At 57.5% G+C, this 25,297-nt stretch overlaps 1 protein-coding gene across 8 annotated transcripts in view; it reads left to right on the plus strand.

Moving 5' to 3' along the window:
* The first annotated feature begins 1,851 nt into the window (after positions 1 to 1,851).
* The window catches only part of LOC123635876 (RAP1 GTPase activating protein), a 49,026-nt gene continuing 25,580 nt past the window's right edge, over positions 1,852 to 25,297 (plus strand). For 4 of the 8 annotated variants that reach the window (XR_006734241.1, XR_006734239.1, XR_006734242.1 and 1 more), the window contains exons 1-3: positions 1,910 to 1,963; positions 3,950 to 3,985; positions 22,688 to 22,781. Coding sequence is in view for 4 of the 8 variants with exons in the window: in XM_045548483.1 (XP_045404439.1) it covers positions 1,920 to 1,963; positions 3,950 to 3,985; positions 22,688 to 22,781 (174 nt within the window). In the remaining 4 variants the exon portion in view is untranslated. Of the gene's footprint in view, positions 1,964 to 3,949; positions 3,986 to 22,687; positions 22,782 to 25,297 lie in introns of all 8 variants that reach the window. The other 4 variants (XM_045548481.1, XM_045548482.1, XM_045548484.1 and 1 more) reach the window with 2 other exon arrangements.

The following is a 25,297-nucleotide window of genomic DNA, read 5'->3' on the forward strand; positions in this document are numbered from 1 at the left end:
GCATGTTGGCGGCCTCTTGGCCACCCTGCCAATTGGGCCTGCAGAGCCCACTCAGGAGTCATTCCCACTGAAAAGACAGACTGGCGAGACGGAGGTCTGTGGCTAAGGGGGTGCAGCAGCCCAGATGGGGCTGCAGTCCGGGCCCCAGGCCAAGCGCTGTGCACACCCCTGCCGCCCAGGCCTAGCCCCTCATTCCACTTGCACCACCCCCCTGAAAGGAAGGAAGAGAGGAAGGGAGTTCCTCTCTTCTCAGTGCTCCCAGGGCCCACGCCTCAGGAGTCCCACCGACTGCCCTGTGAGGGGTGGGTGGGCTTCCCACACTGCCCTAGGGTGGTCCGTCCACCCAGGAGTTGCAGCCCTGCCCAGGGCAGAAGGGGCACCTTGCCAAGGGGGAGCCCTCCTCTGAGAGCTAAAACCAAGGAGACAGTTCTTGGTGAGGAGATAAGGCTTGCCTCCCCAAGGCACTGAATTCTGCAGGGGGCTCTTGAGGGCTCCTCCACCCCCCAGAGTGTGTGCAGAGGGGAGGCGCAGGGGACGAAGAGAGAGGGGCTGGGGGCAGATCCCCAAAAGAGAAGTAATTGCCGTGAGGGTCTTAGTTTCTTGTCTGAAATGGGGCGACCGCACTGTCACCTACTCCTGTGTGGGTGAGGCAGACTGTGGAGCCCAGACCGGTCACTTCCCTGGGGAAGAAGGAGCTAAGCAAGCCCTGCCCGGGGACCAGGTGGGACAGTTCCTGAAAGGATCCTGAAGTCTCCCTGCCACCCAGTCCTGTGCCCTTGGCTGTCCTTCCTCCCTCATCCCCCCTGCGTCTGTGCCCTGCAGTACCTTTAAACACAACCCCATAGAGACCTCAAGGCTCTGGGGGCCTCCCTGGGTGCAGGGGGTGGGGAATAATCCTTCCCTCTATGGTGGGCAGAGTGGGTTTTGCACATGGAGGGTGGGGAGTCCTGAGGGCGTGGCTAGGGACCCGGCGTCCGCTGACATCTCCACTTGGGTGGGGGAGACAGCCCACTGCGGGGCAGAGCACTGGACTGTGAGCTCTGGGTGAGCCGGCCGCCGAGGAGGGACTTTGAGTGTTTGTTGAGGGAACGAGTGACTGGCTGCGGGACTCAGCCCAGTTCCCTCTCCGAGGTTGTCGAGGGAACCGGAGCCGGACGTCTTTTCAAGAAGGGGGTGGGGCGTCTCCACCGCTCACCGCTGCTCCCCCCCACCCGGGCTGCGGGGGGCGGGGAGAGGGGTAAGGGCCGGCAATAAAGGGCCATTGGAGACTGTCCCTTCATTCATTCAGCCCCTCGCCGGAAGAGCAGCGGCTCACGCCCAGTGCAGGGTGCTGGCATCTAGTGAGCGCTTGCTGTGTGCCAGGGCCTGGGCCGAGCACTGACGCGCTTTAACTCAGGCCGTCATCAAGGGCCCCAGAGGCGGCGGGATGCGTCCGGTTTACAGATGAGCAATTCGGGGCACAGGGGGGGCCGGGCTTGCCCACGGTGCGCACCGGTCTGGCCCTGGGTTCCAAGTTTTTGGCCCTGCCCGCTGGGCGCTCCCCGGGGATGATGGGGACGGATCCGCCGCCCGAGCCCGGGGGCTCCAGTGGGCCTGGAAGGGGGTGCCGCCCCCACAGGGGGCCCGCAGCCCGGGACGCTGCCGGCGGGCCTCGCCCCGGTCGCAGGGCGCGGGTGGAGGGTCCGTCCCGCCCCGCCCCGCCCCGCCGAGCCGGCCCCGAGCGCCCGCGAAGCCCCCGCCCGGCGGCCGAGCGCGGCGCGAACAAGCGGCCCTTTCTGCGCCGGCTGCCCGGGCCTGGCCCGCAGCCCGCGGGGGCCGGACAGACCGGGCGGGGCGGCGGGCGGGGCGGCCGCGTTGCCAAGGTGACCCGGGCGCGGGGAAGGCGGCGCGGGGAAGGCGCGGCGGGCGGCGGCGGCACCATGAGCGGCCGGAAGCGCAGCTTCACCTTCGGGGCCTACGGCGGGTAGGGACGCGGGCGGGCGGGCGCGCGTGTGCGTGTGCGTGTGCGCGCGGGCGTGGGCGAGGGCACCCGTGCGCTGCGTGCGCGCGCCGCTGTCCCGCCGCGGGGTGGGGTGGCTGTGCGGCTGTGACTGAGTGTTGTGTGTCGGGGGAGCATGTTGTGTTGGTCAGGCTGTGTGTTTGTGTGTGCGTTGCTGTGCGTGCCCGTTGGGTGTCCGTGCACGCGTGTGGGGACCTGAGTGCAGGACCTTGTGTCTAAGCCCAGGACAGTGGTGCTCGGGTATGTGACTGGTGTGGGGAGGCAGGCTGGGCCTGTGTGTGTATGTGTGTGCACCATGGCATGTGCACGTGCCTGCGTGTACAGGCATGCGGGGGTGGGGGCAGTCAGGTCAGGGGGAGGCAGCTGCTGGGCCCCTCTAGTGAGGCTCTGGGAGAAGGGCACCTAGAGCCATTAGCAGGCCGCGGCTGACCCTGCCACCCCTGGGCACCGGGCTCCCCCTACTTCATGCGCTCTGGCTCTTAGGAACCCCTTTTCCCAGGGCTGCCCGGGCCGGGGGCCTGGTGGGGGTGGGGTCAGAGTGCCCGCTGGTCCATCCTGGAGTCACTGTCTCTCCTAACGCCAAGTGCCCACCTCACAGGGCTACAGAGGTGGGATGGGGGATTTCTGCCCCAGGCAGAGATGTGGCAAACTGGAAGGAAAAAGGGTGAAGCAGACTGGGCCCAGGGCCCCTCCCTGGCCAGCCAAGGAGCTGCATGACCTTGGCCCTGCCTCCCGGCTGAGGGACACAGCTGACCCACCTTGGGGTATGGAGCACTTGGGCCTTGTGTGTGCAGTGCCCCTGGTACACAGTCGGTGCTCTCTGAGCTAAAGGGATTGTGCCCAAGGTGTGTCCCTTCTCCGGATGTTCAACTTCCAAGGAAACCCCAGTAGAGGGGTGGGTGGGGTGGGAGACAAGAGGGCTGCCCCCCTAATCTAGGGCCTTGCTGGCTGTCATGTGACCAGAGGAGCCTGGTTGGGCCTTGAGTTTTCTGGTCAGCTGACCCTGAGGGGTGGCTCAGGGGGTGGGGCTGGTCCTGTTGTATGACCTCGGGCCAGTCCTGGCCTCTTTGGCCTCACTTTCCCCATCTGCAGACTCAACCTTCCACACTAGCTGGCTCCTGGGAGCCCCCGGCCCTGCCTCTCTGGAAGATGCCCCCTCGCTGGCTGGCGGAGTCCTGTGTTTGGCTCCCTCCTCATTCCCTTCTTGCCTCTGGGCAGGAGGCAGGAGTTGTTTGTTGTTCCAACAGCTGCCAAGCCCTCCCCGGCCCCAAGGTGCCCTCAGAAGGCAGTGGGGGTGAGAATCTGGGAGGGGGCACTGCTCGTACCCTCTCCCTGGGGCTGGATCTGGGAGGATTTGGGGGAGACAAAGTCTGGAGGTGCCCCTCAAATTCAGGGAGCAGGGTATGTGTGTGTTGGGTTGAGGGTAGGGGAGGAAGCGCCTCATGATCTCTTCCCAGATTCCCAGGCATTTGTCCCCTGGGTGGACAAGTGCACTCCAGCTGTGCGACTGAGGCAGGCTGCGAGGCTTGGTGGAGGGTCATGTTCTTCTTGCCCTCCATAGACCACAAACACCCAGCACACCCCTCCATCCTGTCCGGAAGTGCTCTAAGCTAGCCCACCTGCACCCCTACATCCTTGCTCTAACCCCCAAACTGCTGTATCACTGCCTCACTCCACCTGTCCTCAGATGCCCACACTGCCCCCCAACCCTGCTGATACCCCACAGCCCCCGCTCCCTCCTGATACTCCAATCCTACCTCTTCCTGGTTCGTTAACCCCCTGGCCTTCCTATGTCCCTAATCTGACATTAGGGCCCCTGCAGCCTGAGGGAGATAGTGACTACGTCACTTAGAGCTACCTTAGAAATGGCACCTCCAGCCCCTGGGAGGGCAGGGCAGTGGGGGTGGGCCCGACGCCTCCTCACCTGCTGCCCCTCTTGCTGTGTTTCAGGGTGGACAAGTCCTTCACCCCTCGCCAGAGTGTGTGGTGAGTACCGGGGACTCTCAGAACCCCTGCAGACACCCCCAATCCATTCTCATCCCCCATAATGCCAGGCCAGACCTCCCCAACCCGCCAGCCATCCTCTCTGGGCATGGGGGTGGGCAGATCCTCTGACCAGTTCTGTCCCAGGCTACCTTCCAGAGCTCTCCTTGAAGTCAGGCAAATCAGGTTCACGTCTTGGCTCAGCCACTGCCTGTGTGACCTTCAGCAATTCACTAACCTCTCTGAACCTCAGTTTTCTCATCAGTGAAATGGGGATTAAAATTCCTATTTAATAAGGCATAAAGTTGTAAAAAAGGAAAAAAATAAAAGCCCGCACACTGGGCCTGGCATATTGTAGGCTCTCACTAAAAGCGTTTCCTTCGTTTTTCTCCTCTGTGGCTCCTCGCTGGGCTGGAGGTGCCCTTGGCCTTTTTGCTGACCTCCATACCCTCTATCCCACCCCATAGACAGCCTCAGAGCCACTCCCCCCACACCCCCATCTCCTGCACCCTCTTTGGAAGAGGAGGGAGGGGGCAGCTGCGTCTGTAGCTTCCCCAACACTGAGAGGCAATGGGCAGAGGTGCAGCCTCTCCTCCGGATTGATTCCCCACGGCACCCGGCCCTGGCAGGCGGGCACCCCCCCAGTGTCCCTGCCACCAGCGTCACGTGGGGCTGGCCAGCTGCCCCTGCTGCCACTTCACCTCCAGCAGGAGAGCCCCCCAGCGGCTCTGGCTGCTGCTTCCTGCCCCTGCTGAGGGCTTCCTGGGGTCCGCAGGCCCTGCAGCGCCCCCAGCTGTGGGATGACTCCTATCTGACATCCCAGCCCTCCTGGGAAGCCACGCCTGGGGCAGGAAGCAGGTGGGGTGCCCAGGCTGAGCTCTAGGGCCTGCCTTTTTATTTCCCTTTGATGCGCCCTGTGCAACCCGGGGCTAGTTCCTCTCCCTTTGGGGGCTTCATCTCCTGCTGCTGTGCCCAGTCCGTTTGAGCCTCTCCTTCTGCGAGATGGTGGGGTGCACCCAGATCAGGGCGGGGCAAGGGGAGGTGCAGACAAGGTGAGGAAGAGCCATCCTTTCCTTCAAGGAGTTCAGTAATGATGTCACCAGCTGCCACTTGTCAAGCACCTGCTGTGCACACACATCATCTGACATGCTCTTCACTGTGTCTCTGAGTTAGGGACTGCCATCTCTAATTACAGATGACAACAGTGAGGCACAGAGGGGGAAGTGACTTGCCCAAGGTCACACAGCCAGTTAGGATTTGAAACTTAATCTTCCAGAGTCTGCAGAGCCCAGAGTCTCACCCACTCTGTTCCAGGGCCTGCAGTCCACGGGGAGGGTCTGAGTGAGGGGTGCACTTGTGGGAAGACTTGGAAACAGAGGGGCAACCCAGAAGGCCTGTTGTGGGGAGCCCCGAACCAAGAGATGGCGTCAAAGGCCCAAGACTGATAGTAACTGACCAGCTGTGACTTTGGGCAGGTCCCTTCCCCTCTCTGGGCCTCATTGACATTGCTAGAGAATAAGGACTTGGAATCCCCAGGGCATGCCTATTACCCACAATGCCTTGCCCTGTACCCTCCTAGCCAGAGCTGCTGTCCAAGGTGCTAACCCCTCTAGGCCCTCCCTGTCCAGCCCTCCCTGTCCAGCCCCCGGAAGCCAATTGCTGAGCCCCAGCCTGTGCCTGGCTTATAGTGAGTGCTCAGTAAGTGGGAACCATTTTAACTATTAATCACGACCTCCAGACACTCAAGACCTGTCTCCACCTCCCTTTCCAGTTTGGGGCTCACTTCTGCAGTGCCCTGCATTTCTGATCAACGGAAACATGGCCCCAGTCATCTCCGCCTCAGTGCTTTTGCGCACATCGTCCCCTCCCCGACACTCTCCCCTTCCATTTCTACAGCTCTCGCCACCTCCCACCCACCATTATCACCATTGGCTGGGTGTGTCCTTTCCTGACCCGGCATCCCCTCATTCTCTCCTTAGAACGCCCCCAGCTGCCCTGTGGGGCACGCGGTAGTGAGCCTCCCCGGGGAAGGGGAAGAGTGTGGGCTGCAGAGTCTGACGGGGGTGGGTCTGAACCTGCCTGGGCCACATCCTGGTTGTGTGATCTTGGGCAGGTCGGTTCCCCTCTCTGAGCCCACTAGATGCCCAACAGATGTTTGTTGAATTGGATGTTTCAGTGAGTTGACTTCGCTTGAGTTGACTGTGTCCACATAACCCTGCAGCACGAAGCAGCCTCTGAGCTCCTTGAAAGCAGGGGTTGCTTGAATCACTTTTGTGCTCAGTGTAACCCCACTTTCTGGCATGAGTCCCATAAAGGCCAGGCTGTACTCTTCCCATGTCTCTGTCCTCCACGTGGTCTCCACAGCTTCCCATACCCAGTAGACACTTAATGGATGTTTGTGGAATTGAATTGAATGTGTCCAGAGAGTAAAACAAGTAAAACCTTGTCAGTAGGCTGGGAGGGCTTCCTGGAGAAGGTGTGATTTTCTCTACTCCTTTTTAAAAAAAGGATTAAAAGGACTTGGATCAAGGGAGCAGTGAGGCCTGGCAGAGGCCAGATGTGATCATGGTGGGATTCCCCTGGCTTCCCACCCCTTGTCAGAGGTTGTCTGCCGGGGAGGAGCTCAGAATAGGTACTTAAGTGTAAGAAGAAGGAGGCCCAGTAGAGGGTTGGGAGCCAGTGGGACAGTGAGTGATTCTGGTTCTGTGAGCCTCGGGGACCCAGAAGTCCCAGAAGTCATCGAATGGGGGCTGGATGTTTAAAGTGGACTCAAAGGGTGGGTGGGGAGAAGAGAGATGTCAGGGTGGAGGAATGACTAAGTGGACTTGCACAGGGCAGGAGTGTTCTAGAAATACCTCTGGGAAGAGGGAGAGTCAAGTTTGACCTTAAAACGGGGAGCCTGGGAGGAGGAGGCAGAACCCAGCAAGAATGAAGTGCCGACAGTGTGCCAGGCATTTTCTATGGATGTCTCATTAAATCATGACATCAGTCCTGCAAGTTGGCCTTAGCGTCCCCATTTAGAGGGGTCTAAGACTGAGAATGGTGAAGGCTGTGGCCCAAAGTCACACAGCTGGCGAGGGCTAGATCTGAACCCAGTTCACTCCTCTGCTGAGGAAGGGACCTTGATCAGAGACGGTGAAGCTGCAGGAATGGGGGGAGTCTTGGTTATGGGTGAGAGAGGAGCTAGGGAGTGAAATGGCCCTGAATGTCCCCAAAACAGAAGTCACTGCCCAGTGCCATGTGTCCTGCCAGGAGGGCCCATCTGCTCCCTGAGATGTCTCCTCCTGACAGTACTGCTACCAGTTGCTCCCATCTATGGAGCAATTCCTGTCCCAGGCCCTGGACCAATCACTTCACCTGAATTATTATATTTCATTCCATCCTGACACCAGCCTTACGGAGTACAGACTGTTAACATCCATCCCCATTTTACAGATGAGGAAACTGAGGCTCAGAGAGGGGCAGTCAGTGAGGAGAGAACCAAGACACTGACAATGACATCAACCTGAGCCCAGGCCTTTAGCCCTCACTCTCCCAGATGCTGCTGTGCCGAGCGGTGGGCTTGGGTGGGTGGCCCCTGTCCTTGGCTGGCTCCTCTTGGTGATCACTGAGCCCGGGGCCCTGGTGGCTTGTGTGCTACTGCAGGAAGCAAGAGGCTGGCTCATTAATATGCCAGGCAGGCACGGCCTGCTGGGCCTCATCTATTATGCATCTGGTGGGCAGGCCCCCGGCGGGCAGCTGGCAGAGCACGGGATGGGGGAGCCAGCAGCTGCTTCCTGAGCCCGCAGCTGCCACCATACCTCTGGGCAGGGATCTCCCAAGGCAAATGCCAAGGCAGCTCCTGCCTCATCTCCCTGGCACAGGCAGGGGGTTCCACTGGGGACAAGGCCATAGATGCTGGTCCCCAGCTCGTTAGCCCACCTGTCCTGGCAGCCACTTCTGAGAGATGCTGGGACTGGTTGATCTGGGGGTCATTTGGGACTAGGGTGTGCAGAGGCGGGCTCAAGTAGAGTCTTCGATGCACAAGCTCCTGGCTGCACAGAACCTCAGAGTGACAGAGCTATGGTCATTATTCATCATTTAATCATTCAGCCACAGTGAACCACTGAACACCTACTGTGTGCCAGGCCTGGCTCTAGGTGCTACAGATTCAGTGGGAAATGAGACAGATCCAGCTCCTATTCTCAGAGAGCTTGGTTTGTCCAGTACTTCACCTCTTTTGAGCCTCAGTTTCCTCATCTGTAAAATGGGAACCGAGGAGACAGATTATACGTAAATAGACAACAAAACAAACTCTGATAGTTGCATTGAATTTAAAGCAAGGTATACACTAACAAAGCTGGTCCTCACCAAGAGCTTACTGTGTGCTGGGCTTTGTTCCAAAGCACTTTGCACATACTGATGAATTTAGTCCTTACAGCAACCCCATGGGGCAAGTACCTCTATGAACCTTGGTTTAGGGCTGAGGAAACTGAGGCAAAAGGAGGTTAAGTAACCTGTGCAAGGTCTCTTGGCAAAGCTGACATATGAACCTGAGGAGTGAGCTCCAGTCTGCCTTCACCCCATGCTGGGTGCTGGAGAGTGAGCAAGTCACGGAAGGCCTTTCGGAAGAGGTGGTATTTCAACCAAAACCTGAGCAGGGAGACGAGCTGGCCGTGGAAGAGCGGGCGGGGCGGGGGTGGGGGTGTCCAGACAGAGGAAGCAGCAGGTGCAGAGGCCCTGAGGCAGGAATGAGCTGTATATGTCCTAGGAACGGTGAGGAGGCCAGTGTGGCTTGCAAGGGTGAGGGAGAGTGAGGTCGGAGGTGGGTTTGGAGAGGGGAGAGGGGGCCAAATTGAGCAGGGTCTTGCAGGCAGGATAGGAGTTTGGATATGCGTGGTGACCGACACATAGAACCATTGAGTCTCAGACGCCTTCTGGCTTTGTGAAATCTCAGCATCAGAGAACGTGGGCCTCCTGGAATCTTTGAAGGTGGAAGAGACCTTTGAGGTACCTTCCTGTCTTAGCAAGGAGCCCTTCCTTTGTTCGTGACCTCTCTGAATGTTAGAAGAAGCCTTTGGGGGCTTCCTGAGAAAAACGCACCTTTATTTTCTGTGACTTCGTGGACCTCTTGAAGCCCATCATCCCTAGCTTGAGCCCATCGTGCCCTCTTGCTGGCTGCTTGACTTCCTCGCACACTCCCAGCGGTGGGAGGCTCACCACCCTTGAAGAGGCTCATTCCGTTGCTGGGCAGCCCGGATGGGTAGCAAAGGCTGGTCCTTACTGAGAGCCAGCTGCCTGAGCCTGGGTGCACCCTGTGGGGTCTCCCACCCTGCGGTGGCCCTTGAGTAAGATGAGAAGGGGATTGTGTCTCTCCAGGTCCCCTCTTTCTGGGTAAACATCTCGCTAATCCTGCCTCTCTCTCCTCCGTCTGTTCAGCTCGGCTGTTTCAGGCCTTGAAGCCACAGCCCTTTTGGTGTCTGTCCCTGTCTTCCTGTGGGGCAGCTGCTGCTCCCTTCTGGGGAAGGCCACCCCCTGAATAGGGTGGGGGTCCTGGATGGGGTCTCCGACAGAGAGACCCCTTCTTCCAGGAAGGATCCCCGGTAGCTTCAGGAGACAAGAGAAAATCCCCTCCAGATGGGTTTTGGTCCTGGGAGGCCATTGTCTTGCTGTGTGATCTTGGGAAGTGAGTCCCCATCTCACTCATGTACAACCCCCCCCATGTCCCCCATCCTCAGCTCTGTGAGGAGAGGGTCCTTGCAGCTCTGAGGTCCCTGGGCCAGTTGGCCCTGCTTGCCCCGACGTCCTGGTCGTGCTGGAACTCTGGTCCATTTGTCTGGGTGCACGGAAAGATTTGGGTTCTGCGTTGCGTAGACCTGAGTTCTAACACCCACCGTAACTTTCACGCATGTGCTGTGTGGCCTCACCCAGTCTACTTTGCCTCTCTGAACCCCAGATTGTCCACAACAATGACAACAGTGTTGCTTAGAATGAAATGAGTCCAGGGTGTGTCTCAGTGGGTGTTCTCCCGTCTCTCTAAGTATTTGCATTTTGAGAGAAAAGACTCATTAATCCAAAGAGAGACTCTAGTGGAAGCATTTCAGGCACCGTGTGGCTGTGTTGAGCAGATGATTCAGGAGGGGACTTTCCTATGATAGTATCCCAAACCCTGTGAAGGCCTTCCTGAGTTCAGGATCTTCCCCCAGATAGTCATTCATTCATTCAGAAAATTAATCCAACAGGCATTTGGCAGGGGGACACCCTGCTAGGGCCCAGCCCTGTGCTGGGCACTGGGACACAATGGTGGGGATAGCAGATGAGGCCACTCCTCTCCTGGGGTTCACAGTCTAGAGAGGGAAATAAAGAGGCCATTCTAACAGGGGTGACAAGTGCTGAGTGGGGAGACGTGGGTGTGCTGAGAGCCCAGAGAAGGGACTCCTCACACCTGGGAATCAAGGGAGGCTTCCTGGAGGAGGTGACCCAGAAGTTGAAGTGGCAGCATATGTGTGTGTGGGAGGTGTAGTGCCAGAGAATATTCTGGCAATGTGGAGGAGAAAAGCACAGGGTGGCACATGCCAGGCATGGGACTGGATTGAGCCTGGCGGTGAAGGCAGGAGAAGCAACCAGGGTCATGTCCCTGCAAACCCCGGTTGGATTTCCCGTGGGGTGCCCCAGAGGGCTGTGGACCCCCATCACCCCCTCTCCTCCCTCTGTGACACTGAGTCGGTCTGTGAGCATTCCCGGGGCCCCTGCGCTGTGCTGTTGGCGCCGTGCTGGGTGAGCTCCGGAGCCCAGACTCTGGCTCTGGATTGCAGATGCTGCCTCGGCCACCAGCCGGCTGGGTGACTTGGGCAAGCTGGGTAACTTCTCTGGGTCTCGGTTCCTTGCCTATAATATGGCTGCAAATATAGTACTACCTTGTAGACTTTTGTGGGATTAAATGAGATCATGTGTGGCAAGTCCTAACACCAGGGCCTGGCACAGAGCGAATGCCCCATAGATGCCAGCTATTGTGGTTACTGCCATCGTCATCATTGTTACCTGCCGGGCCTGCACAGGGTGCAGACTTGCTGCTCGGCGTGTGGACTCTGCCCTCTGGAAACGCACTGCCTGCGGGAGGTGACAGCTGCCTACACGTGGACACACTCCCCAGCTGTGGACACTGGCTCCGGAGTGTGTCGGGGCTGGCGCCGAGTCCTGGCTGCTGACCCTGGGATGTCATCTCACCTTGCCGAGCCTTGATTTCTTCCTCGGTGCAGGGGGAGGACTAGTAGCCCCTACCTCAGGGTGAGTAGAGGCAGGAAGGAGGTGCTTTCAAAGGGCGGCCCAGTGTAACAGTGCAGCTGTTTCAGACACACACTGCAGGACGGAAGAGACATTTTGGGCCCAGGTGACCTGGAGAAACATCACTCTCCCTCTCTTAGGCTCATTTTCATACCTATAAAGTGGGAAGATCGGCTGTGATACACTCTGATGTGCTGGGGTTCCAGTGGAGTCAGATTGTCCCTAAGTTTGACTTGGTCCAGCTCTTTGCTGTGTGACATTGGGCTAGAGACTTAACCTCTCTGAACCTCAGTTTCCATGCCTGCAAATGGGGCAATATTCACTTCATGGGATTCTTTCAAGGCTTCCACTAGCCATTTGTTTATTCAACAACTACTTGTTGAGCCGGCCATGGTGGCTCATGCCTGTAATCCCAGCACTTTGGGAGGCCAAGGCAGGAGGATTGCTTGAGGCCAGGAGTTCAAGACCAGCCTAGGCCACATAGTGAGACCTCATCTCCAAATAAATAAATAAATAAACAAACAAAACAATTAATAAAAATACTTATAGAGTTCACGTGTCAGGTACTAGTCTAAGAATTGGGGATTCAGCAGCAAACCTGCAGACATGGTCCCTGGCCTCACACGGGTAACCTTCTAGTGCAGGAAACAGGTGCAGAATGAGCTAAGAGGCAAGGTGATTTCAGGTGGGCAATGTGCAGTAAGTGACAGGGTGCATGCGAAGGGCCTTGCCTTTGCTAAGGGTTTCAGGGGGGCCTCTCTGAGGCCTGGGTGGGAAGGAGCTGGCTGGGGGAAGCTGGCCCAGGCAGAGGGCAGAGTAAGTGTGAAGGATTTGAGGCAGGAACAGGACTCCTTCCCCCAGCCCAAATCTGGAACATTCCGGATCATCTCCTGGCAGCAGGTGGAGGTGGCTAAGAAGGCAGGGGTGCTGGAAGCCTGCCGTATCTCAGATCAAGACCGCTGCCCACAAGGCAGGCCCAGGCGGGGAGCGTGTAGACAGGCATGTGAGACCAGGCTTGGCTTGGGCCTCAGTGGGCTGGGTGCGCAGGCAGGGGCGGAGCCCACTGCAGGGCGGAGCTGGGCCACCAGCCTGGAGCCCAGCCAGCTGGTCCCACTGCCCAGAGGTACGCTGGGGTCTGGCACAGAGAGCGTGGGCCTGATTATCTTAGGAGGGCTTGGTGGGGGGCGAGGGAAGTTGCGCCTGCCGCCTCCTCATCCCAGCCAGCCTGGGCACTGGCCCCAAAAGGTTCTTTGAAATGGCCCTTCCACACGCACACACACACATTTTCCTGCTCACACCTGTAGACTTGGCCCTTGCACAGACAGCCTCCTCACGTACACAGAGCCGTACACTTACGTTCATTCATGCAGGTCAGACCCACGCAGAGCCAGGCTGACCGGAGGAAGCCCTGTGCCTAGCGGGAGAGACGGACAGTGGCCTCATGATCACACCATGAAATATGCAAACCCAACCATAAGTCTATGGAGGCCCAGGACAGGCTTCTGGGAGAGCTGGTCAGGGTGGGGACAGCTTCTCCCAGTCTGGGGAGGGGGCTCCAGAAGGACCAAATAAAAATGTAGCACCTGAGCTGTGAGTTGGGAGGACGGGGAAGAGGGGCAGGCTGTGCAAAGGCCTGGAGCTGGGAGGGGGCGCCCTGGGTTTGAGGAGCTGCCCGGGTGCTGGGGAGGGAGGAAGGAGGCCCTAGATGAGCTCAGAGAAATGGGGCGTTGGGGGGGCGGGGGGCAAACCTGCAGGGGCTCGTGGGCCACGTGAGGCAGTCGCGTCTCCATCCTGCCTGCAGTGGGAGCCTTGTAGGCAAGTGGGTGGCATGATCATATCCAAACACGCACACAAACCCATGCACGCCCCAGACACCACGCTTTCCCGCCCACGTGCATTCACGTTCCTGCCGGGCCTCCCACCCCCGTTCTCACCCACAGAGTCACACACGCTCTCGCACCACCAGGCAGAGCTGCGGAACACCAGGCGCTGACTCCGATGAAAGACTGAGACACCGCCCCACCCGTCGGCTGATTCCGTGGGGCAGGGCTCCAGTTCCGGGGGGACTGTCCCTCGCTCACTCCACATCGGCACAGGTGTGCACATGCCCCCCCACACACGTGCAGGGTCGTGTACCCCTCCTCTACATGTGCAAAGTGACTCCTAGCTTAGGGGGGACTTTCACATGCATTCTCTCATTGAATTCTCCCAGCAGCCCTGCTGGGAGGAATTACCAACACCATTTGAGAGCTGAGGAAACTGAGGCTCAGAGAGGTGAAGTACTTGCCCCAGGCAACATAGCTAGAGCTTTACCCCAGCAGGATTTGAACTCAGGTCCATCTGACTTCCCAGACTCAGGCACACTCAGGTGTGCTTGTCACATTTCCAGGCTCTCACTGAGAAGGTGACAAGCCACCTTCAAAGCCACATTTTTTTAGAAACAGGTTGATCAACACAGAAAGTTATTTCGAGTTCCTGGGATGGGCCTGGGCCAGTGCATGACCACCTGCCTGGTGACCCTGAGGCCTTGGGGGTTTTTGCCAGGGCTGGGGCTGGGCACCTGCCAGCCAGCCAGCCTGAGACAGCTCGGGGCACAGAGCCTGCATTTGCATTTGCAAATGAGGTAGAAAACCCTGTCCCCACATAGGCTAACCCTGGCTGGCCTGGCTGGCAGGACATGACAGCTGAAGTCCCAGGACACAGCCCTGTGCCCAGCTGCCTGTGCTGCTCCTGTCCTGCCTTTGCTGTTCCCTGAGCCCCAGAGCAGGGTGCGTAACGCCTAATGTAGGGGAAAGAGTGTGGGCTTGGGAGCCAGCCAGAACCGGGGTCACGGCCCAGCTCTGTCACTCTGGGCTGGGGGACTCTGGACATGGCGTTTAACCTCCCTCAGTGTCAGCCTTTCCGCCTTGGAATAAGGGGTGAATAATGCCTCCCCCTCAAGGTGACAGAAAAGTCAGCTACTCAGGAGCTGACTCATACTAAGTACTCATTTTTTAAAAAATCTTTAATTTTTTTTCTGATTATAAAAACAAGTGCTCATTTAAAAAATCCAATAATGCAAAAAAATATGTTACAGAAGGCAGAAGTTCATAGTGTTCCTGCTTCTCAGAGATAACCCATATGAACTTTTACATGTCAGTTTTAGTTTTAACAAATGAGATTTTTGTTGTGCAGACCTTTATTCACACTTGACAGTATGCCTCAAACCCCTTTTTCCGCCAAAACCAAAGACCTCCTTTGCCATTGCTGCACAGGATTCCGTGGTTTGCATGTGCCTTGATATATTTAACCAACCTCGTTTTTTAATGGACATCAGGGTGGTTTCTAGATTTTAGCAGTTGCAAACCCTGCTGCAGTGAATGTCCTTTGTTCCTATGTTTGTACATTTGCATAAGTATTTCTGGAGCGTGAATACCTAGTTGTGGAGTTACTGGGCCAAAGGGTATGCACATTTTGATCTTTAATAGGAGTGGCCAGACAGCCCTCTAAAAAGTGGTAGCCATGTCCATGCCCCCAGTAGATCTGGGAAAGTGCATTTCCGCAAAGTCATGGGAATTCATCCGCTGCCTCTGCCCTGGGCCGCGGGATCCTGGGGTTGGCAAGAGACAGAGGACCCCAAATGTGGGAGGTCGGCTGGTCAAGCCCCCTCCTCCTGTTTCTACATCTCTGGATCTCCCCAGTGATGCCCCTGAGAGGCTCACCCTGCTCTTGGTTGACGGGGAGCTCAGTACCTTACACAGCTGGTTTTACTCCTGGGCAGCTCCCACTGTTTCTGCCTTCCCACAACCCTCAGCCAGGAGTCCTGCCCCAGACCTCAGGCGCCTGCAGAGGAAGGAAAGAAGAAAGAAAGGAAGAGAAAAAGGGAAGGCCAGGAAATGCTCATGGTTAATGTATATCAAGCACTCTACATATATGAATTCATTTCATTCTCACGACAACCCTCAAAGGCCGGCACAGTTGTTATCCCCAGTTTATAGATGAGGAAACTGAGGCTCAGAGAGGTTAAATAACTTGCCTAAGGTTGCACAGCTGTTAAGTGGCAGTTAGGATTCAAACGCAAGCAGTATGAGAGCCCACAATGACTCTATATTGCCTCTCCAGGCAGGAGGCTGTAATTTATTGAGCATCTACTGCATACTCAGCTCTAAGCCAATTAGATTGTATATATAATATCTAATGTATTCCACACAACAACCCTGCAAAGTAGGTATTATTATCCCATTTTTCAGATAAAGAAACTGAGGCTCAGAGAAGAGAAGCAAGGAATTTGTAGGAGTCTAAGGCCCCCTCCATGGGGAAAGGCCACCTCCAGGGTGCTGATTTTAACGATTCCTTGGTGGACTCAGTTCCCAGGTTCTCATCCTCACATCCACCCTCTGTAGGACGTCAGAGCTGGACCTTAGAGTCATCTAGCCTGAGACCCAATTTCCAGTAGAGAAACTGAGGCTCAGATTATGGTGACTTAATCCTGCACACACGGCATTTTAGAAGCAGAGCCAGGGCTTCTCCTTATTGCCTTTGGTTAGGAGATGGTAACTTTGTTCTTCTCTATGGGGATTTCACCTCGGCCTGTGTGGTCCCCCCATCCAGGGGGTCTCAAGAGACAGGGACTTCTGCTTACCAGCCTGACCTGGAGCTTATGAGGTAGCAAACCCAAGCTCTGGCCCTGGCTAGGGCTGGTGCAGAGGAGGAGGGATGGATTAAACAAGGCCTCAGCACTGGAGGTTTGAGCGTCTGGGTGATGAGGCGAGAGGAGCCTCAGGATCGGCTAGAGAACAGTCCGGCCCGTTATCACGGGGGTTCTGCTTTGAGGCAGGGGAGGCCTGGCTCACCCCACTCTCATGCCAACACCAAGCAACACTGTCCAGCCCTGAGCAGCCGTCGGGACGTGTGTTCTGAATGAATGACTGAGCTTAGGAATGAAGGGCAGCGGGGGAGTGTGCAGATGAACAAGTGGGCGAGTGAGCGAAGGAATGCATGGAGCTCGGACAAGGGGGGGCCCCTGGGCCGCAGAGGCTGGGAGGGACGATCAGGTCAGCGAAGGGGTTGGGGGACAGAGAGTGTGGGCAGCTGTAGCACTGCACGTGGGCCGAGGGGTGCTGGGAAGGTCACCCGGCCCACCCTTGCCCTGGGTGGCAGCCCGTCCGTGGGAGTTGTGTCCTGTGCAGATGTGGGCAAGGGGCGGGGCAGCTGGGTTTGAGCTCCGGGTAGAACCTTGGGCAACTCACGGTCTCCATCTGGGCTTCAGTTTTTTTCCCGGGGGGATGGAGATAACATCACCTGCCTTATGTTCCTTGGAGGCTGTAGAGAGGGTCTCCGGCGAAGGCAGTTTGTAAACTGTAAAGTGCTGGGCTGGGTAAGCAGATGTTCTTGTTCCCCGGCAGGAAGAGGCCCTGTGGCTGGGTCATCTCCTCCGTGCAGGGGAGGAGTCAGTTCACAGTGAGGTCCCCGGGGAAGTGGGAAGGGTCAGGCTGCGGCCACAGCAGGGCTCAGGCCACTTGGGCAGCAGGGGAGATGTTGGGCAGGCAGCAGGTGGATGGGAGGCCTGGGCCCCGGTGCTGCGCCGCAGGTGGGGGCCGGTCCTGTGACCTCCTCTCCACTGCCAACTTGTTGTTTGCTCAGGAAGCCACTGCCTGGCCCGGCTCCGGGATCCGGGTGTCTTGGCACTCAGCCAGCATGTGGCGAGGGTGGGGGCCCCATGTGCCACCTTCTGCTCACTCCCTCTGCCCAGCTCTGAGCCCGAGTCCCCCTCCTGCCCTGCTCCCAGGGGACCCTACCAGCTCTACTGTTTGCTAGCTGAGTCCCTTGGCCCATCTTGAAACTCACAGAGCCTCTGCTTCCTTATCTCCGAAATGAGTGAAGGTAGCAGCAGCCCTCTCTGTGTTGTTGTTGTAAGGATTAAATGACATCACCTGCCGGTGGACAAACAGTCCTTCCTGCCCCTTCTCCCCACCTTCATCCCCAGGTTCCCTCTTGAGTCCTGGCAGAGGTCAAAGGTGCCTGGGGACAGGGGATGCCTGGGTCTGGGGAGGAGGGGGCCAGGCTGCCGGGCCTAGGCTTGGAAACCTGCTCACCTGGCCGCCCCAGCCACCTTCCCTGGCGCATTGGCAGGCAAGGGGAGGCAGCTCCGGATGGGTGAGCTCAGAAAACAATGGGCCTCTGTGGCCCTCTGGGAGGGGGCAGTGCTAGCGCAGCCACTTGGCCCTGCTTTTGGGAGATTAGAGCCCCTCAGACATGATGCCCATGGCTGGGAGACAAGCCCCACCCAGAGGAGCCTCTCTGGGGGGCCCTCCACAGCCCCCATCTCACTTTGCAGTCTGCGTCCCATCCCCTCACTGCCCACCCTGCGTGATCCCCAGGAAAGCTGGGAGACTCGAGGGACTTGTACCCAGGTCAACCCCTCCTGACCTCAGGTGAGCAGCGCTGGGCTGGCAGGAGCCCCTCTGGCCCCTGTCCTGGGCCGGTTCCCCCAAGTCCTTCTCTGCCCTAGACTCATGGGCTCCCTGAGCCCCTCCTTTGCCCTCCCGCCCACCCGGCTCTGCTTCCCCAGCCTGTGTGTTGGGCAGGTGTCCTCAGCACGGGCTCCTCCTCCTGCCCTTGCTCCTGGCTCTGTCACCTGTCCAGCTCCCCTGCTCCCAGTCACAGTCTTCCTGCCTTGGTCATATGTCACCTGCTCTGGCCACCAGAGCATCACCTGTTTAACTTGAATTTTAAGGCATGAATGGTTCAGCAGGCAGAAAAAGAGGAGGCCAAGGGAGCCCCCAGCGGAGGGCCCGGCCCATGCAAAGGCTCTGCAGGGACAGCAGCATGGCTTGTTTAGAAAGCTGCCTGCAGCCAAGCGAGGCTAGGACAAGGCTAGGACAAGGCAGCTGGGGCGGGACAGGATCAGGGAGGGGTGAAGTTGAGGCTGGAGGGAGACCCCCACCCAGGGCAGCTACATGTGGATGGCCAAAGGGCCAAGCCTTGCACCCCAGACAGCCCAGCCACCCTTCTGGTGCTCTGAAAGAGTTGGGGTCTCCAGGAGCATGGCCATAATGACAACAAGCACTTCTACTTTGCTTCCTCTCTGCCTCGAGGAACCCCTATGGGGTGGATACGTGTCTCTCATGTCACAGATGAAAGAAAAAGACAGGACCCTCCCACCAACCTTCCAGCTGGTTCACAGGTGGGAAGCACCCCAGGGAGGCATCTGGTCACCCTACCTTGGTACCCCCCTTTCTCCCTCACCGTGCCTGGGTCTGGCCCTGCTGCTTTGCAGAGTATGGAACCCCACGAGCCCTGGACTGGTGGAAGGCCTAGGTCTCATCCCCGATCTGCTGCCCCCTTGCTGGACGACTCCCAGGCAGTGGTTTAATCTCTCCAAGCCTCAGTTTGCCCTTCTGGGACTTGGGGATCCCAGATTCTGCCTTATCTCCGGCTCCGCTCCGGTTCCGGAGGGAGAGTCCCAGGAGTGAGCAGATAAAGAGGGCTTTTGAAAAGTACAAAGAGCTGCACTCATGCTGGTGCGATTATTATTGTTACCTCGATGCAGAGATAAGGGAGGGGGAGGAGGTGCAGTGACAGTTGCCAAGAAACCTAGGAGCTGTCAGCAGCGGCTTCCGGCCTGGCCCATCCCACTCGGGAGCTGAACCCTTCCCCCCACACCCCTGCCTCACCCTTTCCCTGGGAAAGATAGGTGCTCCGAGATGGAGGCGAGCTGGGGCCAGCTGGCTGGTGGCCATGCAGCCGCAGGGGTTGAAGGTGACCCCAGAATGTGCCTGGCCCAGGCTCCAGGTTGGCTCTGGCTTTCTGTGTGACCTTGGGCAAGTCACCTCCTCTCTGGCTGCTGCCTTTTCGTGTGTTGGAGGAGGCAGTGGGCAGGTGTCCAGGCCAGACAGGGCAGGATTACGCTGGACCTGGGGAAGACACTTGGCGGTGGCTGCAGGAGCAAGGGGCTGTGTTTGGAGGTCACAGGGGCAGGGGTCCAGGTGACAGGACTGAGGGTAGTGGGAATGTGTGTGGTAGAAGGAACCCTGGGCTTGAGTCAAACCTCAGCCCTGCCTTTTCCCTGGTGTGTGACCTCGGCCTTGTCACTCAACCTCTCTGAGCCGCAGTTTTCTCATCTGGAAAAAAAGTCGATAAATCTCATCTGGATTAAAAAAAAGTCATAGCAGTGATCAAATGAGACAATGCCTGTGTAAACCGTAGGGCGCTGTGCAGATACAGGGGAAGGGGCAAGGGAGAAGGGGGACGAGGGGAGAGCTCCCCATGTCCCAGCCTGCTCTGGGCTCCTCCCGGCTGCTGCAGGTGGAGGAGGAATGCAAAGCATTTTAAGCTGAGCCAGGCCATAGAGTCAGGAAGGATTTTAGAGACGTGGGGAGGGGACAGAGACTGGGGGACCCCCACGTGAATGGAACGGTGGAGGCCAGGAGACAAGGGAGGGGATAGAAGAGAGAGGGGAGGGACAGAGAGGTTCAAGTTCATGGAGAGGGAGGACACGACCAAGTTGGGGGGGTCTGCAGAGGCCAGGCAGAAGGGGCTCTGAGGGGCAGGGCGGAGATGGGTGAGCAGTGAAGGCTGACAGCGGGAGGGGGTGGATCAGGGAAGGACAGAGGACTGGGGAGGAGGTGAGAGGCCGAGTTCATTCATTGCCTCAAAAGTATTTACTGAGCAGCTACTATGCACTAAGAGGCGGTGCCATACAGCATTAGGGCGCAGCATCCAGACCCGGATGGTGGGGGTGGGGGTTCAGTCCTCGGACTTCATTTACTGTGTGTGACCTTCACAAGTTATCTAACTCTCTGTGTCTTGGTTCCCTCCTTTGCAAGATGAATATTAATTGAGGTCAGAGCAGAGCCCGCACACAGCAAGCCCTGCGTCAGCACTGGCTGCTGTTGCTGTCACTATTACCTTTCCAGCCTCACGTGCCGGGTCCCATCCCCCAGCTGGGGTTGGGAAGGCGCCATGTGCCTGGGTCAGTAGCGTTGGCTACCCAGGTTATAAAGTTCAGATCTTGGGCTCCGGAGCCAACAAGCTCGTGTTCAAATGCCTGCGCCGCCTCCTCAGCTATGCGACCTTGGCAATCAGCGCACCTTTCTGAGCCTCAGTTTCCTCGCGTGGGAAGCAGCAGTTTCTGAGCACCTGCCTCCTGGGGAGCTGTGAGGATTAAATGAGCTCACACAAGGCACAGGGTAGGCTGTGGCTTTTGTTATTACTGTCCCTCTTCTCCCCTTAAGGGCGGGGATGGGGGCAGGTGGTCCTCGAGCCTCCAATTTCCTCCTCTGTTCCCTTCCTGTCTTCCCCTGCAGCAATGGCTTTTTAGGGGGAGCCACCTGGGAGAGGCAGGACTCTGGCCAGCCAGGAACTGGATAGCTTGGGGGCCCTGGGACAAGGTCCCTGATGGAAGCCAGAGTGGCCTTGCCATGAGAGGCCTCCCTGGTCCTGTGCCAACGTGAGCAATCCTGAGTGAAGTGCACACTGGGACACAGGGAAACAGGCTGCAAGAGTTCTGGAAGGGGAGTGTGTTAGGGAGCTGCTGCCAGGCTGACCTGCAGTAGCCACTGTCTGAGCCTGGCCATGCCACTGGGCATGAGAGAAGGGGACCACTTTGCTAGCCTGATCACGGGCAACAGCCACCACTCGGCAGCCAGGGCCACACCGAGATGGCATTCCGCCCCCAAGGGGACCTAGCGTCACCCGGGCTTCAATCCCAGGACTTCCTGTCCCTGGGCAGCCTCTGCTTCCCACCCCACCGCATTGCCCCTGCTCAGTCAAGGGCATGCACTTTAAATTCCAGCTCTGTCACCCACTTGCCAGGAGAAGTGGCTTTACCTTTCTGAGCCTCAGTTTTTCCACCTGTAAAAATGGGGGTAAATAACAGCAACCTTCCAGTACTGCAGTAAGGGTGTAATATGCCTGACATGGTCCCAGGCACAGAGTAGGTTTCAACAGAGAGTCCCCATGGGATCCTCGATGGAATTTGCCTGGACCACTTCTGTGGGCCTCTCTTCCCATGTCAGCGCACCGTGCAACCCGTAGGGGCCTGTGTTTAGGACATTCCCTTGCCCGCAAACCTTCAGTGACTCCCTGCTGCCAACCTTCATTCTTACTTTGAATCATGCAACAAATATTTAATGAGACCCTAACGTGGGGAGCCAGAGTTGATGTGAATGAGTGAATATGGAAGTGTTCATTGAGTGACTATCAGTGAGCTGCCCAGGCTCTGTGGTGAATTTTTTGGAGACTGAGGCTGAGAGGGACTGTGTCACTGACTCGAGCTCACCTCGCCAGTCAGTGCCTAAGAATATCTCCTCCAGGCTGAGGCCAGGGGCTTGAAGTGCCACTGCCACCATATCCTCCTTTTGGGTCAAGCACTGCCCAGCACCCCTGGGAGGTGGAGAGGCCTCGGTGCCCGAGCAGGGGTGTGGATGGTCCCCCTGGTTCCTGTGGGACTAGCTGGGCTGCGGGGAGCTGGCAGGGAGGCTCAGCACTTCCTCGGTCTCCTTCCTGGGCCAGGTTCTCATGGGCCCTTCCCCTCTTGGGGCGTGGCAGTCCCAGCTGCCCTGACTCAAGCCCGCCTTAGGCCACGGGGTATCACCTGACTCACTCTTGAGGGACCAGCCTCCTCCATGAGACCCGAGCAAGGGTGCAGCCACACCAGGGTGGCCCTAGGCAGCGGCAGAAGTCAGGCCTGCTCCCTGGCCCCAGCTCCCTGGATCCCAGGAGCCACTGGGCATTTCCTCTCCCTGACCCCAGAGGTGGCCTTGGCAGGTGACAGGAGCTGACTTCACCCTCACCAGACCTGTTTTTTTCCTCAGGGAGGGGCGTGGGTGTGGGCAGAGTCCAGACTTGGAGTCAGACAGCTGTCATGCAGATGCCAGCTGCTGCTGACCAGCCGTGTGACCTCTGTGTACATCCGGGTCCTGGTGCACAAAGTAGGAATACCAGTGTGGTGAGAAGCCCGTGCCGCAGGCCCGGAAAGAGGGCCCAGCACAGGGCCTGGCACACAGTGCCAGTTAGTGTCATTATCATCAATAACAGCAGCAGCTGTGCAGCCTCTCAGCCCTGAGGCTGCTGTCTCCCTGAAGGCTGAGGGACGGGTCCGTAGGTGCCGGGGCACCCTGCTTAGCCCAGATGGCTCAGCCCTCTACAGCACCCCTTACTGCCCCCTGCCTCAGTCTACCCATCTTCAGGATGGGCTGGGGACCTCCTGTTGGCTTGAGGCCCGATGGAGAGCTTGGGGAGAGACCTGTCCAACCCTCTGACCTCTGGGGAAGGAGACCCCGTTTGGCAGTTCGGCTCAGGAAGCCCCTCCTCTCCCTCCTCCTGGGGAACCCTGGCCCCCCTCCCCCATGAAATCTGTTCCCCGTCACATCCCCAGCTCTGAGAGTGACTCTTCCTCCCAGGGTTCCTGAATCTCCCAACTTGGGCTGTCCCTGACCCCAGACTCTTGCTCTCTTCCAGGAGGAGTGATGGGCAGAACCAGCGCTTCCCTCAGGCACTAGACCTGTCACGAGTGGACTTAGTTCCCTCCTACACTGCTTCACGCTACCCCAAGGTAAGTGCCCCTGTGTACCCACTGCCCCAGTCTGCCCCCCACCCCAGGGCTGAGAGACGCCTAAGGGTGACTACTGGGCAGAGGTAGAATGTTCGGGTAGATGCTGCTGGGGTTTAGCTCCCAAGGGAATCACTCCTGACCCCTTGGTGGGCCTGGTCCAGTCTCAGAGGAGGTTGAACCAGGGTCTGTAGACTGTTGGGGGGCAGGGGCGGGTTAGGGCTAGTCTAAGCGAAACAGCTGGGAATGAACTGGCCAAACAGCTAGTCTTTACCGTCTTCATTATCAACGTCACCCTCAGTCTCCTCATCTGTTAATTGGGCACTCGGCATAGCCATTGTGAGGATTAAAAGTGCGGACAGAGCAGCCCGTGCGCAGTGTCTGGCACAGAGTAAGAGCCCATAGACCAGCCTATATGGTTCTTATCACCAACATCCAATGTTTGTGCCAAACCTCGCACTGGGTGCCGAGGGGCCAGAAATCAACCTGACACAGACCCTGCCCTCACCGAGCCACGGTCCAGTAAAGAGACAAGTAGCTGAACAATTTATGCACAACATCAAATGCCAGAAATAACTGCTAGTAGTTATTGAGATTTGTTATGTGCCAGGTGAGTACTTAATGCTTTACATGCAGTCTCTTATTTCACCCTTGAACTATAAGTACTAGGCAATAGCTGCTATTGGTCCCATTTTGCAGATGAGAAAATCGAGACTCATATGGGTTAGGTTACTTGTCCAAAGTCATGCAGGTTGGACGCCAGGGGCCAGGACCAGATGCAGGCTGTCTGATGCAGGGGTAATAAGCCCTCACTTTTGCAGTACACGTTGCAGTTTCTAAAGCACATCCACAGACATCATGCCACTTGGTCCCTTCAGCAAACCTTGGACAGCAGGCTTTCTGTAGCTGAAGATCCAGATGCTCAGAGAAGTGGTCCTACCAAGGTCACACAGCCAGGAAATAGCAGAGGCAGGATCTACCAGGCTCCACCCCAAGAGCTCTGGCCTGGGACAGGGCTGGGTACCTTGCCTGGGCTGGGAGGGCAGAGGGCCATGGAATGGTGTCCATATGTGGGACCACCACCTCCAAGGGGATCCCAAGTGGGGGTGCTGGGGGCAGCAGAAGGTGGTTCCTATGACCCTCTCCTGCTTTCTCTGCCTGGGCAACAGCCCCACACTGGGCCCTGTGGATCTGGGACTTGGCAAGAAGGGAAAGACTCGATGGCAGCCCTCACTTGACAGTGGGTTTCATGAATGAGGCACCCAGTCCCTCTCCCGCTAAGCATCCTGGGAGGATGCCTGGGTTCTCACCAAGGGCTGTGTGCCCTTGGACCATAGCTCCCCCTCCCTCAGCTTCAGTCCTCCCCTGAGGGAATGGGGGTCGGAGCAGCCCATCACCCTAGGTCCTGCCTGCTCAGACATTCTGGGGTTGGCATTTCAGATCCGTGCTGAGCTGCCTCCCCTCGGGCTTGCTGGCCTCCACCCAGTCTGGCTGGAAGCTTCCATTTGTGCCAACACATCTCAGACAACAGGCTCCAAACCACCCCTTCCCGACAGCCCACCCCCATCCCAGAATCATCCTCTTTTGACAGGGAGGAAACCAGGATCCAGAGAGATTGAGTGATTCATCTGAGGTCCCCAGCAAGCCAGAGATGGGCTGTGACACATTCTCCATTCCCCTCCTCCACTCCCCTAACTCTGTGCACATTATAACATTGACGGAACCAGTCTGAGGGGCAAGTGACCTTCCTGTGCCAATGGGCAAATCTTTGCCCCTCTCTGGGCCTCAGTTTCCTCATCTATAAATTAGAGCTGACAGTGCCTTCTCTACCCACCTTGCCAGCTTGCAATTGGGCGATGACTATGAAAGTACTTTGGAAAGTAGAAATTAGGAAGCTGCACTTTTATCAGCATCCTTACATTCCCAGGGCTGGACAGAATACCCAGAAAGGACATTCCCTTCTCTTTGGGAAGCCACATTTGTACAGGCATTGAGCTACCCAGGATCCTCCTACTCCACCCACCCACCGCCATAGGGGTTTTTCCACTTAGGCATTCAGAAATCTGCACACATGTACATACACAGTCTGCCCACACCTATGTACACACATAGTCACAGACACAAAACACACAGACACATTCACATGTCTGTAAATGTATTCAGAGACTTGCGCATGTACACATGCCTGAGATACACATGTGCAAACACATAAACACACATAACCAGACATTGCCATACACACAGAAACACAAGATGCCCATGTACACACAGCCACAGCCAGTCTTGGAGTCTCATACACATGCACATACAGCTGCATGCACACATGTGCACACCCTCCGCACCACCTGGCACGTAGGCATCTCCGGTGATACGAGCAGGTCCCACCTCCCCCGGGGGCTGTATGGGAATGGATGTTTCTCTGGCTGCATTTCAATGGGTGCCCGGAAGCGCTCAGGCCTGGAAGTGGCTGCATAAATCAATATTTGCTGCTGTTAATTATTAAAACCAAAGCTACACCG

Source organism: Lemur catta, chromosome 3 (assembly GCF_020740605.2).
Source record: "Lemur catta isolate mLemCat1 chromosome 3, mLemCat1.pri, whole genome shotgun sequence".
Classification (NCBI taxonomy): Eukaryota; Metazoa; Chordata; class Mammalia; order Primates; family Lemuridae; genus Lemur; species Lemur catta.